Below are 16,658 nucleotides of genomic sequence, written 5' to 3'. Positions count from 1 at the left end.
CGCCCTTGGGTTTCCCTTCTTTCTTTCTTTTTTTGTTTATATTGCTAGCTTAGGGATTTGCACTTTGAGTTTGTTATGATTGTGTATAGATTGGTAGATCTGCATTCCGGAGTTCCCTGGTGATACTAATTCAGTCTTTGTATCCTGTAGCTGTACAAATTGATCAGCAGGTTACGTGCTTTTTCATGTACTTTGTATCTGATGACAAAAGATGATGCTTTGAATCTAGAAATCCATGTAAATTGTCATATACTTCGTTGTCATCTAATGGGCCGTGATATACTTCTTCCTCACATGATCTACGAAGACATGCACATAATTGGATATAATGGTACTGTACTGTACCGGATAAAGACTAAAGAGTGTTTACCAACGAGGCTAGAGCAAGTAAAGCATCCTGGAAGAGTAATTGTCACTGTATATGAAATTGGCTAGGGTTTATTTAGACTTGATCTGGGGAAATAAGTATATTGGTGGTCCATTTCAAGTCCTAAAGCGTAGGCTTTGCTTTGTCATGAAGCCGTCTTCGCTGGCTTTCCACTGCCCCCTTACCTAATGTTGGCAAGAACCAAGGAATCAAACAAATGTCGCTTCCTTTTGTCCCCTTGGTTCATTTGTTACTACCTATTCATGTTGCTAGACCCGAGTTTGTCGATGCTTTAGTTTGTTCTGTTCATGTTGTTTGACCTGTTGCAACTGCATCCTATCTTTCAGGAGAATGGGTTTCGTTTTTCGTAGAATATGGTAATTACTTCAAATGGCGCCTGACATATGAATCAGCTCTTAGTTGGTCTAAATAAAATCTGGAATTATTTTTCGTTATACCCTCGATGCCGTCTCGGTTTTTCTCAAGCTTAGTTTGGATCAATCATCAGATGAAGAATAAAACCAAAAATTAGGATAATTTATTGGGCAAATGGAACTTCCATGAGATAGAAACAAATAAATTGTTTTTTTTTATAAATTCTTGGCTCTTAGAAACGCTGAAAGAGATGGCATGTTTCGTGTCAAATATATGCGTCTATAACTCCTAATTTCATTCTCCCTTTGTCAAACAAATGAAAAGGATAAAAGTTAATCCCCTAATTTCATTCTCCTTTTGTCAAACAAATGAAATGCACACAGATTGATCACACTCTTAGAGCATGTACAACGAGGTGCTGAGAGGAGAGATTTATTAAAAAGATCAGATTTTTTCTCAACTACACCGATATAAGTGTTTAGACAGAGGGAAATATGCTTATTTAAGTATTTCTGTTTATGTTAATGATAACAAGATAATTAATAATATTTAAATACCTATGATTTTTATTTACATTAGAAATTACAATTTTGTGATCTTTATTTACATTAAAATTATAATTTTATATAAATAATTAATATTTTTAAGCACCTAGCACTGTACTTGCCTTTTTATTGTTGGAAGGGAAAAAACGAACTGTACAGATCGTTGTCGTACCACCGTTGACAAGATGAACTGCAGAACTCATGACCCGAAAAACCCATGAGCAAGCGTGCGCGGATGCTTCATTGTACTACGGGCCCACATGTCATGCTCACCAGTAAACTGCCGGTAGTCTCACCATCCCCACGCTCTCGTCCTCGTCTCCCTTCACAAAAGCCCCCTCGATCTCTGCTCCGAAGAAACTTCTTCTCCTTCTCCTCCCACGCCATTCTCATCCCCCAAGATCCCACGTCCTCGACCTCAGTCCCCACCGGGCGAGCACCGGCATTAGGCGAGCGCTTCGTGTGAGTCGGATCTGACTGGCGAGGCGGCGGCGTGTTCTTGGTGCGGAGGCAAGGCCGCGAATCCAGGCAAGAAGTGCAAGAAGAGGAGGAGGAGGATGGCGCATCCGCGGGGCGGGGGAGGAAGGGTGCGGCTGCCACCGATGAACGCGCTGGAGATCCTGAGGGAGACGGTGCGCGTGCTGCGCAAGGACCCGCACGCGTTCACGTCCATCCTGTTCCTGCTGCTCTGCCCGGCGTCCGGGTGCCTCCTCCTGTCCGCGGCCGCGCTGGACGGGGCCGTCGTGTTGCCTGTCGCGCGCAGGCTCCTCGTTGCCGCCGCGGCATCGGGGCTCCCGCTCACGCATTTCGTCAGGCAGCTGGCGCACCACCTCGCCGCCACGCTCGTGTCCGCCGTCGTGTCGTTCCCGGCGCTCCTCACGCTCCTCCTCGCCGCCCGCTCCGCCGTGGCCTACGCCGTCGCGGCCTTGTACGCCGGGAAGCCCCTCGCCGCGACCGACATCAGCCTCCTGGCGCGCCGCGCATGGCCGCGCCTCGCCGCCACGTACGCGGTCGGGTGCGCCGCCGTCGTCGCCGGCCTTGTCGCATTTTTCGCCCTCCTCGTCACCGCCTGTTCCACGCTCAAGGCTATGATCTACCCGCCCGACATTGTCGTCTGCGCCGGCCTCTTCACAGTTCTTGCCTACTCCGTGGTGTACGCGCACACTATCATAGTGTGCAACCTCGGTGGCGTCATTGCCGTTCTTGAGGGCGTGGCCGGGGTCAATGCGCTGCGCCGGTCTGTGGAGCTGATGCGCGGCCAAACCCATGTCGGGCTGTTCATCTTTCTTGGATCCACCATTGGCCTGGCTTTCGTCGAGGGGCTGTTTGAGCACAGGGTGAAGACATTGAGCTATGGCGATGGGTCGTCGCGGCTCTGGGAGGGGCCATTGCTTGTCCTCATGTACTCGTTCGTGATGCTGATTGATTCGATGATGAGCGCGGTGTTCTACTTCACTTGCCGGTCATCGAACTTGGACTTCTTGGACGAGGAGGGATGCTCGGTTGAGGAGCTTGAGATGATGGTGGCTGGCAACTCAGATGCTGTCAGGTGATGAAGAAGATTGGTTTGTTTCTCACAGTTGTATCTGTTCATATGTCATGGGGAAATAAGTGAGATGGTCATGGCTAGGCTCCACGTAGATTGGCCGGTGCTATTGATGGTTGTGGCGACATGACTATACACTTTATGTGTATGCTTGATTGGTTGACGTTGTGAATGGAGCCATTTGTGATCTTCCATGGCTCCGTGCTCATGTCATGGCAGATGTGGAAGAGAAAACAAGAGGGAGATCTGTCATGGGTGTGTTCTTGATCAGACCAAGTTTTGGCACCGATTCAAGAGCTGGTGATGTGCGTAGCATTCTTTCAAAATGATGTAACTAGTATATCAATTTGATTGTTGTGGAATTTTTGTCGCCTTACAACATTTTAGTTATACTGGATCAAACATTTTCTGATACTGAGGAAATACAAAGGATTCCAACACTTGATTCTTGAAGTATCGTTGAAGCCAGAATTTCATTTTCGGCGACTTCAAGTTTGTGTTGTGGATGATGTTTGTTGGCAAAGTACCGCCAACCTAGCCCAATGTTGTGCTCAACTTGAGTTTCATGTTTATTTTCATGTATTCTCTTTACGCAGAAGTCTGATAGGCCTAGATTTCAGATTTACTGGTATGTTTGCCTACTTTCTGAAAAGAGTTCTTACAATGGACAAATCTATATTGCTTATTCTTTTTCCTTGCGACAGATGCTGAAAGTCTTCAGCATCCACAAGTCACCTTTACACACGCTGCTAAGTGACCTTGAGAGTGTTCTTTTCTTTGCTTAGTATGTGCTGGTGAAGAGTGAAGACTTTCTCAACTCTGAAGCTTAGAATTTTGCATTTGAAGCATCTTATGTTTTTTTATTATTTTCTTTGAGTGCTAGGTTTTCTCGAGGCAGGACTTGAACTGATAATCCATGCTTTTCTATAAGACAGATGAATTCATTTTTCTTCCTCAGATCATGAACACTCCATTGACTTCCATTGATTATTTGGCACCGCGTTATCCCCAAGGTCGAACTTGTAACGTTAAACGAATAATTCGAGTATTTTACTTTGTCATGTGTTTCGCGGACAGCTAGCTGAAGCAAGATTCAGTCTTGTGTCCCTCACCGTCAGTTGGTACTTGGCACCGGCAATAACCCCAACATTTTTGCTTCAATTTGGTTGTAATTAATGTAGAAAGAACATTTGAATTCCTTATTTCAGTATTTGTTTTCATGAGCAAAGTTGAGAAAATAGAAACTTAACTGAGGCAAAAGAAATGTTTCTTACTAGTCCTATAAAAAGTTAATGGTATATTATCTGTTTTCTTAGGAAATTGGGTACTGAATCTGACCAATCACCACACCGGTAACATGTCAGGTGCCGTCCATTAAGTGTACGTAACATGTTTAGATTTCTCACTAACCAAAACAGGACTGGTTGACCTTTATCACGTACCACTCTATCAGATCTAGTGTTTGGTACATGTCCGACTCGATTGTGTACGTAAGGATTAATCAAAGTACTTAGTCAAAGAGAATTACTTTCCAAATGCCCGTTGCCTACTGCAGCATATACATGTTGACTTTACTTGTCATTTTCAATGGTTGGGGTCTAACTCGCATTCTCATAAAATTGGTTGTAGACAACCTCAAGAACCGTCACCAACCAAGGCAAACAGGCATTGATCCAAGAGACCGAAGGTACCAGGATCTAATAAATCAGTTCATTGTCGTCTGACAGCGAAATTATAATCGCTTGAACCCAAATATCTTGCTCGCCTACCTAGCAATTTAGAAACTAACAAAAGAATAACGATTTGCGCAGTATCCAACCATCGTTGCGACAAGATTTGACAACAACAAACGCGGTAGGATACTGGAATCTCCGGTTCTTGACTGATCATTTACAATCTTCATTCATCTGAAGGAAGACGAACATGGATTTGGTTTGAAGTCAGGAAAATCTGTTCTTTGGCAGGAGGACACCAGATGAGGACGCACCCTGGTCGGAGTTGAGGACGATGCTTGCCCAGTTCGACGAGCGGTGCACTATCCGTGACGGAATGCGATCACTATCTTCACCCCCTGATGCTTCATACCCATCGCTGGTTGATCTCGACAGTTCAATCCCTTGCTGTGGAATGCTTCCTGGGACAATGAGAGCTGTCAGTTGCAAATCTTCAGCTCCAGATGAGGAGACAGCTGAGACTCGGTACAGGTGCAGATCAGGCGAGTCCAAACTGCTATCTGGAGATGATCCACTGATGTTAGCAGAGGATGCAGCTCTACTAGGATGAAAAGCACTCCGTGCCTCAAGTTGCAATGGTGCTAAATTGGATAATGCTTCAGGGGCCACGTCGCTGCCAATGCTATCAATAGCATCGGTAGATATCTTTGCCACAGGTGTGAGAGAGAGATCGCTGTGCGGTCTTCCTCTTCTGTTTGCTCTCCTCTTGCTATCGGGGCCTAGATCAATCCTACCACTGCTCATGCCTCCATAGCTACTGTCTGTTTCATGGCCTCGCGAATAGTCATCTTTTCTGATAGGCACTAAAACTTTGGACTTCTTCCGTGCCTCTGCAGCAACTCTCGAAACTTCTTTTGCGTTAAGACGAGCCAATGCCCATGGACTTATTTTCACAGCCCCTGAGCCCTTCTTCCTCACTTCATCTTCTTTTCTCTTGGTAGCAGAATTATGGGAAGAGCCAGCCTCCGATGGAATAACATCAAACTGGAAGGAGGTTCAGTAACTTCATGTCAGGTTATGAGCCAATGGGCAAATGCAAAGTGCAAAAAGGATCGCACATCTCTTTTGTAGTCATGGGCACAACTCGTGATAAGACCTAAGCGTGCATTTGTTACCAGTTAGAAGTGCAAGATATTAATGGTTTGGAGAAGCTCAAAAGGTGCAATAAGTACTTGGTATCAGCATGACTGTTAGAAAGGTGACTTGCATAAATTCAGTTTGCATGCATAACTAACCAGGTTATCAATCTGTAATTTGCTATACAGATATAGCTTCACTTTGGAAGCAACATAATCTGTAATCTGTTTAATAATTCATGAAGCTTAAGGATGCAAGGGCCACACCTGATCTTCAAGAAACAGCCTTGGAGGAGTGCACCATGAACCACGACGAAGTGGACCAAAGGAACTAGAACTGCTGATTCCAGTGTAGGAGCTTACACGAGACATCTGTGGACTCTGCTGCCCACTAACTTCTTCTTGTTCTTGCTCTCTCAGGGCGATGATGTAGTCATATGTACTGATTCCCTGTATAAGTTTGTTATCATGATGCTTGCACTCACACAAGCAACAAAGGCTACAATATGGCATTCACAAACTATTCATGGTACCTGCATATATTTACTTAGTGGAGACTCAATATTCTATTCATTCACTCTCTATTCCACAGTTTATTGCTAAAAAAATGCTTCGCAGTGGTACTATAAGAAACTTCCTGGTGAGACATATCCTACTATTGATATTGCTTGATATGTAAATGTATGATGTCAATATTCACAGTGCATACCAAGCATAGTACCGCAACTTTGCATTATACATTTTCTTATATGGTGGTCAGGGAAGTTGGAATACAAGCTGATCAGCAGAAACATTAAGGCGTCGTAATGTAACATTATCTCCAGTGACAAAACAAGTGATGCTTTGGGTATTGATAAGGTCTCAGAGGAATACCATTGACACTAATTTTTATAGTATATATTTGTAAAAACTAACAAATTATAATATAAAATGCTTCTTCGAGACAAATCTACTCGTATCATTCACAAGGATGTTGGTCGTTTAAGCTAAAAATAGTTTTACTGCTTGCATCTAGGATGTCGCCTTTTCTACAACAGACAGTACTCACCACTGGAGTAATTGGTATCAATCAACAGAATTGCATAGAAGCGATCAAGCGAAAAGTGTCAGAACTTGCCTTCTTGATCAAAATAATGTGGAAAAAGAGAAGTTGGGCAATCGGAAGTGAAGCAACCATGGCTAGGATGGTACAAGATGCCTGTGTGAATGAAGATCAACATTTTAAGCACTATTTCAAGAAAGATATTTGAAAAGAGCTGGATAGTTTAACAAGGTTTGAAGTAGTCAGTATTAGAAAGAAGTAGGACAACAGAACGTACCACCACAATAACGAAAGGCACTACCGAGAAGCTGCTTCCTAGCTTTGAGACAATTTGCATAGAGAATTCCTTCCGCTCAACAAAGCAGAGCACTAGCACCAATACTCCGATCGCTGATTGTAGGATAAGCTGACCCAAATTGCACAAATCATGCAGACCTGTCAATGGTCAACTAGGATGAAAAGGACCAGGAATAAAATGCTCTCTGCAGACCAAATTCAAATGCATATGCTGGGAACATGCTTAACACAATGGCAGTAGGGTAGAAGTATTTTGTAGCATCTGTATCAATACAATCTAGCAGAGTATGATAGGAGAACATGAGCTTACCAAGAAAAGGGCAGTACACATAAGAATAAAAAATCTCCTATAGTTTCTTTTTCCAATACAATTGTTGAGCCACTGTGGAGATTGAGGAAAACAGGAGAGTTATAGTTATTATATACTCACAAATGGAAATAGAAAAAGAATTGTTAAGAAGTACATTACCCTGCAGTGATGATCAAAACCGTCAACACATTTGTCACAAACTCTGCAATGCTTACTATACTTCAACACCTACAAAAAATTAGCATACTATTAAATAACCGTGCACAGAAAAACATACCTCAACACCAACAATTACAAGAAATGAAGAAACATACCTGAACTTCACATAGGCTGCAGAAAAACATCCCTCCTTCCTCACTGGCTTGCTGCTCAGAGGACCATTCATGTGATTGGCAGCAGGAGAAAATAAAAGAGAGAGGGTAGAATATAAGGAGAAATGCAGAGAAGGTTGCGCTGCAGCAAGATGAATTATTGTCCTTGTGTTGAGTCATTGACTTCTCACTAGAAGCTGCGACCTCACGTTCTTGCTTTTCTCCAGTTCCCTCTAGTCGTAACCGAGCATCTGAGACACCTTTTCTGGATTCCTTCAGATGTTTGTGTTTGCCACTTCCATACAAGCTCAGATACTTCTTTGATTTGAAGACCCCTGGGTCTGCTGGGTTCGCTGCGGCACACCAGATGTATAGAAAGAAAACACATGAAACCTGGGAAGCCAAATTACACACTTTAGTCACAAAGGCGTTAGGTAAATAGCTATATCGACCATAACAATGGTAAGTAAATTTTCATGAAAGGTTTTTGCTAAATAGCATTGTTTTTTTCTTCACAAAAGGGCAGATGAAATAACCAGATCACCACTTGGTCACGATAAATTGCCTTACAATAGACTTGGATTGATATGCAGATAAAAAGGTGCAGTTGTGAACTTGGAATAAAGTTTGCCAAGAAATCTTAGTTGCATGATGACCACCTTGTGTTTAATTCATGCTGTATTCCTTTCCACTACCACAATAGATTTTCAGCTTTGCAAACCCAAATGTGATGTTTCAGAGCATATCATATTTCATCCAGAATCTTTAAAACCATTGCTTTTGCGAATTTCCATATTTTCACATATCTGTTTAGTAAACGACTTCACATGTGTGAAAGCAAACCATAATACCCAGATTCTGACCGTAGCTACACATGGTTAATCATGAAGCAGTGAAACTGTGAAAGCATGCCCGCATGATGATGCAGGCCACTCTGTAATGCATGCAGAATAACAGATAATAAATCTGCTAGAAAAACAAAGGCACTATTTCACAATATTGGCTAGTCATTGCAGCATAAATACAACAATTTTCCTAAAAGCAAAGAAAGCTTCTAAAGAGGTTAGATATGATGATCATGCTGTTGTCAGCCACAAAGAAACAAAGAATAATCCAGAATAACCGATTTGTAGGGGGCACTAAAACCCGTTTGCGGAACTGTCTTTCACATGGTGGCATCATTACAGCAAAAAAGACAGCACCAAAGCGATGCCATGGTATCAGAAGGTTAGGACCAGTAAGAAACGACGTTAGTGTAGTAAGTACTACTTATGTCATGTCACTCTCCAGTAAACAGAGCTATAAAATCCTACCAAACATGTAGAATGGTGTACAACCCAAAGACAGTAGTGCTGAAGTGGACAGAAATGAAGAAGCACCAAGAGCCTAGCATGCATTAATGCATAGCCACTACTTGCTCTGATACTACATTTTCCCCAATTGCTGTTACATAAACATAGCACGCCTATACATCTATACTGTTCTTAATCTTGTGACGCAAGCAAAGTTCTACCAACCATGAAGGCCGAAGCAAAGCTGTTGAGCAAACCAGACAGTGACTTCCAGAGTTAGGCATGCCACATGATGACACCAGAATTGGCCAGATTAGCTTCAAACTTTAACTTGCATCACCCTCCAACAAGCAAAAAAGTACAGAATCCTACCAAATATGCATGAGTCTCAAACAACACATTTCAAGATTAGGCCACTTCATTTGGCACCTTCCCTAGTTCCAGCAACCACTACTGGGTCCATCAGGCAGCACCTAGATGGGGATCCAAAGGGCCCGATCCCCAAACTAGCAAAACACAAGACACTTTCTCAAGTACTCAGCATGGCAGCAAGGAGGCAAAGCAAGAGCCTTACCAGAGAAGTGTAGAGTCCCATGACCACGTACTGCAACTCCTTCCTCCCAACAAAGGGGGCGAAGAAGACGTAGAACGCGAAAGCTAGCGCCAAGAACACGGACACAGCCACCACCTGCAGGAGGCATCGAATCTTCAGTAATCACAGGCGACGAAGAACCCCATCCAGCAAGAAAAAGGAGCAAACTTTCAGCAAGGACGCACCTGGAGAGGGTGATACGGGAGTTGCCACCCGTGCCGCCTCATTGTCACTGCCAAGAATCCCAGAAAAGAGAGAAGAAACACAGGAAAGAACCCTCTTTTCCTTCCTGCTCTACTCCTCCCACCAAAGAACGCGATCAATGCGAGGAGAACGAGCCGAGCCTTCCCAGAATCAATAACTCAAGAACGGGGGACACTGAGTCCACTGCATGGATTCGATCTTGCTGCGGCCCCGGCCGCGACCGCATCTGTGGGCTAGGCGAGAGAGGGATGGAAGAGGAGGGGCGTTTGGGAGGGAGACCAAAGGTTGGACAGCATTAAATGCAGCGCAGCGCTGTACAGATTTACGAGGGGAATGGTAAGCAAGCAGCGAGCGTGGGGAGGGATGCCTTTGCCTGGTTCGCTTTGCTTTGGGCTCTCACGTGAACCTCCTCTCCAGTCTCCAGTGTCCACTCTCCACCGTGACTGTGGCAGAAGCAGGGCTGCCTGGCTGTCAGTGTGGGGCCCAGTTACACCCGGTCTTTTTAGGTGTGTTTGGTTCCATCACACCGTCTGAGTGGAAGCGGTCTCCGAGAACCGTATAGATTTTCAGAGAGTATTTGATCTGTAGATGTAAGGATAGATGTAGTAAATTTGTGAGAGTGTTTGGTTAACTATATGAGTAGATATAATGATTTTGTGATATAAAACTAACAAGTTGATCGTATTAATATTGTAGCTCATGCAGTTTGCATATGTTTAAATTAGATGTAAGTGAAGTTCGATTTGAACGTATCGTATAGTCAGAATGACTCATGCAGATTTATATCTGTTATGCAGACAATCAAACAGACTTTTATACGAAAATATATGAACGAATGCAAGTTTCTCTTATATGCAGTCTCAGATGCAACAAACTAAACAGACCCTTAGCCTCTTATCATCCATGTGTAGAGCTTTTGATGATAAAATAGACATGGACGTCTTTTTTAAATGAGATTTTATGATTTATTAATGAATAACTTGTGATATTTTTTTATGTCATTATTATATTGATGACAGATGAATTCAGACTTTACCTATCATCCTCAATTAATAGCATATAAAGAATTAGATAGTTATTCGACATATCATGAATTTATCCTTTCTAAATTCTAGCGGACGATTGTAGTCTGCAGTTGTATATCATTGTAGAGATCTACCCGTGTTCAACGGTGGAACATCAGGAATGGTTTTTGAAAAATCATCATTAAAATTCAACCAAATAATTGTCCACATGAGTTTTATAGAAAGAGATAATTGAATTTTACCCGTTAGCTAGAATGACGTCGACAAACTATGTCAGAAAGTTGGCACTAACGGATTATAGTTGGCATCCTCGTTATAAGCCTGAGATAGGCATTTACCAAGAAACATCCATAGGATATAGTGTCAAATTTGCTTACATGTGAAAAGGCTAATAAAAATGGCTGGTACCATATCAATAATTCCACATGCACTTATAAAGAGGTACATCTCTGACCGTTAATATAATGCTCAATTATACGAAGCGACGAATCCCCAAACGAAGATACGAAAATGCAAGAGATAAACAATTTACTATCTTGTGTACCTGGAAAAATGTTGTAAAGGCATCATATATCTTCAAACCTAGATCTGCAACTGAAGACATAACAAATCATTTACCCTTTATGTACCATGCAAAATATAGTATAGAATAGCATCGCATATATATACTCATATAAAATAGATGTGTTATGATATATCCAAATAATCTTCATCATACATATTACACGATCAAACGAAACACAATAAAAGTCAGTCTCCGTCTCCTTACCTCTTAATTGTTTAGAAACTTCCAATCAATTTGAAAACATACAATTAATAGACAACATTAAAAAACATCAATATATCATTATTTTCTTCTACTATAAAGGTGCATCCTTAGCTTTTTATTTTTAATTATTTTTTCTCATAAAAATATTTTGCATGTATGGTTACCGGTAGGAGCCAAAAGCAACACTTCTTTCCATATCCACGTATCACCGGTCACCCAATGTCTCAGTGATTCCACTACATGTGCATGCTACTACACTGGCAGTGTCTAAGCGTACTTGCTTTTCTGGTTAATCTGAGTTTTCAATATCCAACATATCAACATTCATTACCGTGTCTCGTCATCCGTACACCAGTCTGTCAGGGATCGGCAGTTAGCGACCTCGATTATAAAACCATGCTGATACGATCATATTGTTGACGATTCTGTCAACATTGTTTTTATACGATCTGTGTAGTACTAAACTAATATTGAGCTCATGCCTTTTGGGGTTAGGAAAAATATTGTGGTTTAGTAATGGGTTGATGTGCCTGGTTTGTCCTTTCTTGTTGTTCACCTGGTTTGCCTCCTTGAAGCCATCTTCCGTAGACTTCACCAAGATCCACAAATCCAAGCTGGTTACTGATGAGTGAATGGTGAAAAGTTATGCAACCTGCTCTGAAAAAAATTGATCCACAATAAATCGAGATGAATTGTTTGTCGTAAAGTCTGTGTAGTTTATGATCACAATGTCACTCTTTTTCTTGGGATTTTAACTCGTCGAAAAGGGATGCTCCTGCAAAATGTCAAAACCCCATGATTCGAATAATAATGGACTGAAATCATCATAACGAAAGACGCAAGAAAACAACAATCAGCTTTGGAAAAAAAAAAGGGTGCCCTGACCATGCATATGGATCGCTTCATTTCACGCACTCATTCTGCCTGCGCACTTTAGACAGGACTGAATTTCTCATGATGCCGTCCGGGAACAGTTAACCGCTTACTTAAGCAACGGATCACACTTGCTATGGTCGCTCATTCCATCCACGCGATGAGGAAATTGGTGTGCTTTTTTGAATCCTCAGCCAACTGTCTGCATACAAGCATCCAAGTTTTCTTCAGTAATCGCAAAGAAAGTCAGTGAAATCACAAGGAAGAGATAGTGAGCTTAGCTAATAGCTAGCCAAGCAGGGGGACCTAGCTTAATTATATAAAAAAGGAATTAGCTAGCTACTGATCCTATATGGGGCCCTAGTTTTTCAATCATTTGGGGAGGAAGAAAATATATCTGAAGCACAAATTGTATCCCCACGAAAGTACTGCTCCACTGAAGCAAAAATGCAAAATACTTGCTTCTTTCTACTTTGTAGCATGTTCCCACTAGCACTAGACATGCCAATGAACTAACCAAACAAACAGGTAGTACAATCTACCATGGGCACATGCATTTCTAACCTCATATCTGTGTTCCCTACTGTCCCCTGGCATCTTTACATGTCCTCTAGGACCTGGCATTTGGCAAGATACCCCTTGTGAGTTGTGACTTGAGAGACAGTGATGAGAGTGTGCTGCCAAAGCCTCCAAGAGGGTTAAAAAAAGTTGGGTTCTGACCTTTTATGGTAAGCAAGTTCTTCTTGGCTAGTTGTAGGAGTACCAGTTTCTGGTTACTTTGGACTTTGGAGTTTGGATGGCAAGAGCGGCACCTCAAGAATCGACAAGGTTTCAATGGAGTTACCTAGCTGGGAGCATGTGATCCGGACTTTGGTTTGGCGCAATGCATGGGACAGCACAGGGACGGATGGCCCTGGGCCCTGGGGGCTGGCGCTAGCTAGGAGACAAGGCTCGTTTCACCTAAAGCCCTTGTCCTCTCTTGACCTGTCAGTGGAAGCTGTGCATAGCCATAGGGCCATGGACCGATTCTGACACAGCTGTTCCTCTCTTGAGGCCAGGGCATCTTTTTCAGTTTTCTTTAAAGGGAGTTTTCCAGTTTTTTAGAGGAATTTTTTCCCTGTTAATCTGATCCAGCAGCCACGAACTCCCAACTCCCAAAAGATAGCATAAGACCATATACGGGGATTCGCATCCTCTAGCATTGCGGTGGCATTGCTTCTTAATATCAGAGGATACGAGTTCATACACGGTCGTGCTACCAACTCCCAAAAAGAGCCGGAAGAATTTTCAGAGAAGTGATAGCAGCACAGACAAGATGGCAATTCGCAGAAGGCATATATGTACCATCAATTCATCATCACCATTCTGGTTAGGCCATCTCTAGTAGGTTCGGTTTTTAGTGCTACAGTACCCTGTAAAACACTATACCACTCGAATTTGCTCTCCAGCCGATACGGTATCTAGTGCTACAGTGTTGAGGCTACAGTGTTGAGAAGAGAGAATCAGGTACTCCAAATTTACTGAAACACTGTAGTAACCGCAATACTGTTCATAGAGGTTGATTGTAGGTCTGAAGGGAGGAGAAGAGTAATAGAAGGTAGAAAATAGGGTAGCTACTGGAGATAGAAAAAATAAAGAGTACTGTAATAGTGTAAGAGATGATGAAATTTTAGAGTATCTGGTGGAGATGGCCTTACAAACATTTGGATACCGCTCGTGCAGTGGAGTTGCAGAACAATGAAATTATGCAGACAAATATACTAGTACATCACCAAGAATTAATTGAAGTCGTATATAAATATCCTTGCAGATGAAGTCAAAGAAAGCATGAATTAACTTACCAGAAGAAATACCTTGAAGCCAGCTCTAGACTCTAGTCTGTTGGAAATTAATCTTGTTTTGGTATATCTAGGTAAGTTAAGATCAATAGTACACGCAAGTCGATGTATGCGCACAAGAAGCTAGGAAAGTGTTGGTTGGTCGGTTGCTGTATACATATTCGTATAGAAGGTATATGAGTTCACGGAATACACGATAGACGATGAAGTCCGAATAGTTTCATACACATGCATGTGTCCAAGTCGAGTACGATAAGAGTCCATAGAGTTCGAGTTGTAGTCTGTATGCTTGTTTGGCAAAGTATGTGCGCAGGTGCACGAAGTCTAGATACAAGTCAGAGATAACTTGTCTGGCCGGTTAGGTACTCAGGCCTATATAAGCAATTGCATGTAATAGGGGTTGAGATATCGAGTCGAGAAGCTCGGAAGTATACGGTTAAGTACTCAGCGATCTCGAATATACTCGAAGCAAGTTAGAGAGGAGAGAAATAGAAAAAAGTAAAGACTAAGCTGTCGCAGCCTCGAAAAGCTTATGTTCTTTCTTTGCTCTTGTTCGAGTTACTTTGCTCTTGTTGACGTACTGTCCGCTTGCTTTCTTGCCGGGTGACTCACGTGATCGCAGCATTTGCGTCATCGTATGTTCACATGGTTGGACTTGCTGCTCGCTCGGACTGGTCGGGCGGAGTGGTCAGGCACGTACTGCTCGCTCGCCTGGTTGAGAACGATCTGGTCGCTTGCGTGGTTGGGCGTGAACTGGTTGCATACGTTATCCTGGGAGTCGTCAAAGCCAACAATTGATATTAGAGCATACATGAAGATTAGAGATGGAATTCGTCGAGAAGCTCGGAAGTACTCGGTTAAGTACTCAGTGAGCTTGGATCTACTCGGCGAACTACTCAGCAAGTTTGCAAGTACTCAGAAGATACGTACTCGGAGAAAATTTATTGTGTGTGGTCAAAGGATAGAAGAGGTAGCAAATCAACATCGACAATGATGTCTGGATCAGGAGCATTAGCAAAAAAGAGTTCACTGTTGTCGCTACACTATTCAATGCTCACGAGGAGCAACTACACAACCTAGGTGATTAAGATGAAGGTGTTCATGCGTGCACAAGGCGTTTGGGACGCTGTCAAGCACGATGACCCGAAGGAAAATGTAGACATGAAGAAAGATCAGATAGCGCTCACCACCATCTATCAAAGCATCCCGAAGGAGACACTGCGGGCATTATCCGAGAAGGAAACTTCCAAGGAGGCATGGGAGTGCATCAAGATGATGTACAAAGGTGCCAAACGCGTCAAGGATGCTCATGTTCAAACCCTCATAGAAGAGCTGGATGATGGCTTGTGGATAAAAACCATGGAGTCGGTCGACGACTTCGCAATGAAGGTGAATTCTATCATCAGCACAATTCGTGAGCTCGGTGACAAGATGGAGGACTCGTATGTGGCAAGGAAGATCCTCAGAGCCACACCGAATAAGTTCTTGCATACCGTCGCTTCAATCAAGCAATTCGGTGACCTTGAGACCATGACAGTCGATGAGGTCTTTGGTAGGCTCTAGGCGTATGAAGAAAGGATGCGCGGCTACGATGACGATTGTGACAATGCCGAGCATGTGTTGCTCATCAAAGCCCAATGGAGAGCTAAGGAGAAGGATGAAGATGAGCATTTGTTGCTCACCAGAGATCAATGGAGGGCTAAGGAGCAAAAGGATGGTGGTGACGGCTCCATCAACAGCGATGGACGAGGCAGCAAGAATCGGAAATTCGATAAGGTTAAAGTGAGGTGCTACAAGTGCAATGATTATAGGCACTTCCAGTGGGAATGCGAGAAGTCGAAGAAACATGAGAAGGCGTTGTTCATGGCTGTAGAGGAGGATGACCACCAAGCGCTACTCTAACGTGAAGAAAATAATATTAAGGGGGATTGTTGGAAATTAATCTTGTTTTGATATGTCTAGGTAAGTTAAGATCAATAGTATAGGCAAATCGATGCATGCATGTAATAAGCTAGGAAAGTTTTGGTTGGCTAGTTGTTGTATACGTACTCATATAGAAGGTCAATGAGTTTGTGGAATATACGGCAACTGATTAAGTCCGAGTAGTTTCATGCACATGCATGTGTCTAAGTCGAGTACGACAAGGGTCCATAGAGTTCAAGTCGGATTCTGTGTGCTTGTTTGGCAAAGTATGTGTGCAGATGCATGAAGTCCAAATACAAGTCAGAGATAACTTGTCTGGCTGGTCAGGTACTCGGGCCTATATAAGTAAGGACATGTAATAGGGGTTGAGATATCGAGTCGAGAAGCTCGGAAGTACTCGGTTAAGTACTCAACGAGCTCAGATCTACTTGATAGAAATTAGAGAGGAGATAAATAGAAAAAGTAAAAGCTAACTTATCGCGGCCTCGGAAAGCTTATGTTCTTTATTTGCTTTCGTTGAGTTTCTTTGATCTTGTTTGA

The 16,658-nt window shown here is 42.8% G+C and overlaps 2 protein-coding genes across 2 annotated transcripts; one reads left to right on the top strand and one right to left on the bottom strand.

Annotated features, from left to right (window-relative positions):
* The first annotated feature begins 1,581 nt into the window (after positions 1–1,581).
* Positions 1,582–3,286, top strand: LOC133892810 (uncharacterized). The gene has a single exon (XM_062333764.1). It carries the CDS (start codon positions 1,845–1,847, stop codon positions 2,838–2,840), a length of 996 nt encoding a protein of 331 aa, XP_062189748.1. The 5' UTR covers positions 1,582–1,844; the 3' UTR covers positions 2,841–3,286.
* Positions 3,287–4,521: 1,235 nt separating this feature from the next.
* On the bottom strand, positions 4,522–10,090 carry LOC133893684 (probable protein S-acyltransferase 22). Its single transcript, XM_062334777.1, has 9 exons — positions 9,672–10,090; positions 9,469–9,582; positions 7,606–7,995; positions 7,451–7,519; positions 7,292–7,363; positions 6,962–7,090; positions 6,760–6,840; positions 5,910–6,092; positions 4,522–5,550 (listed from the first exon to the last, which is right to left on the bottom strand). Exons 1-9 carry the CDS (start codon positions 9,711–9,713, stop codon positions 4,774–4,776), a joined length of 1,857 nt encoding a protein of 618 aa, XP_062190761.1. The 5' UTR covers positions 9,714–10,090; the 3' UTR covers positions 4,522–4,773.
* Between the last annotated feature and the right edge of the window lie 6,568 nt (positions 10,091–16,658).

The sequence above is a fragment of the Phragmites australis genome, chromosome 15 (genome assembly GCF_958298935.1).
Source record: "Phragmites australis chromosome 15, lpPhrAust1.1, whole genome shotgun sequence".
In the NCBI taxonomy this organism is placed as follows: Eukaryota; Viridiplantae; Streptophyta; class Magnoliopsida; order Poales; family Poaceae; genus Phragmites; species Phragmites australis.
This window is presented reverse-complemented; position numbering and strand designations above follow the sequence as displayed.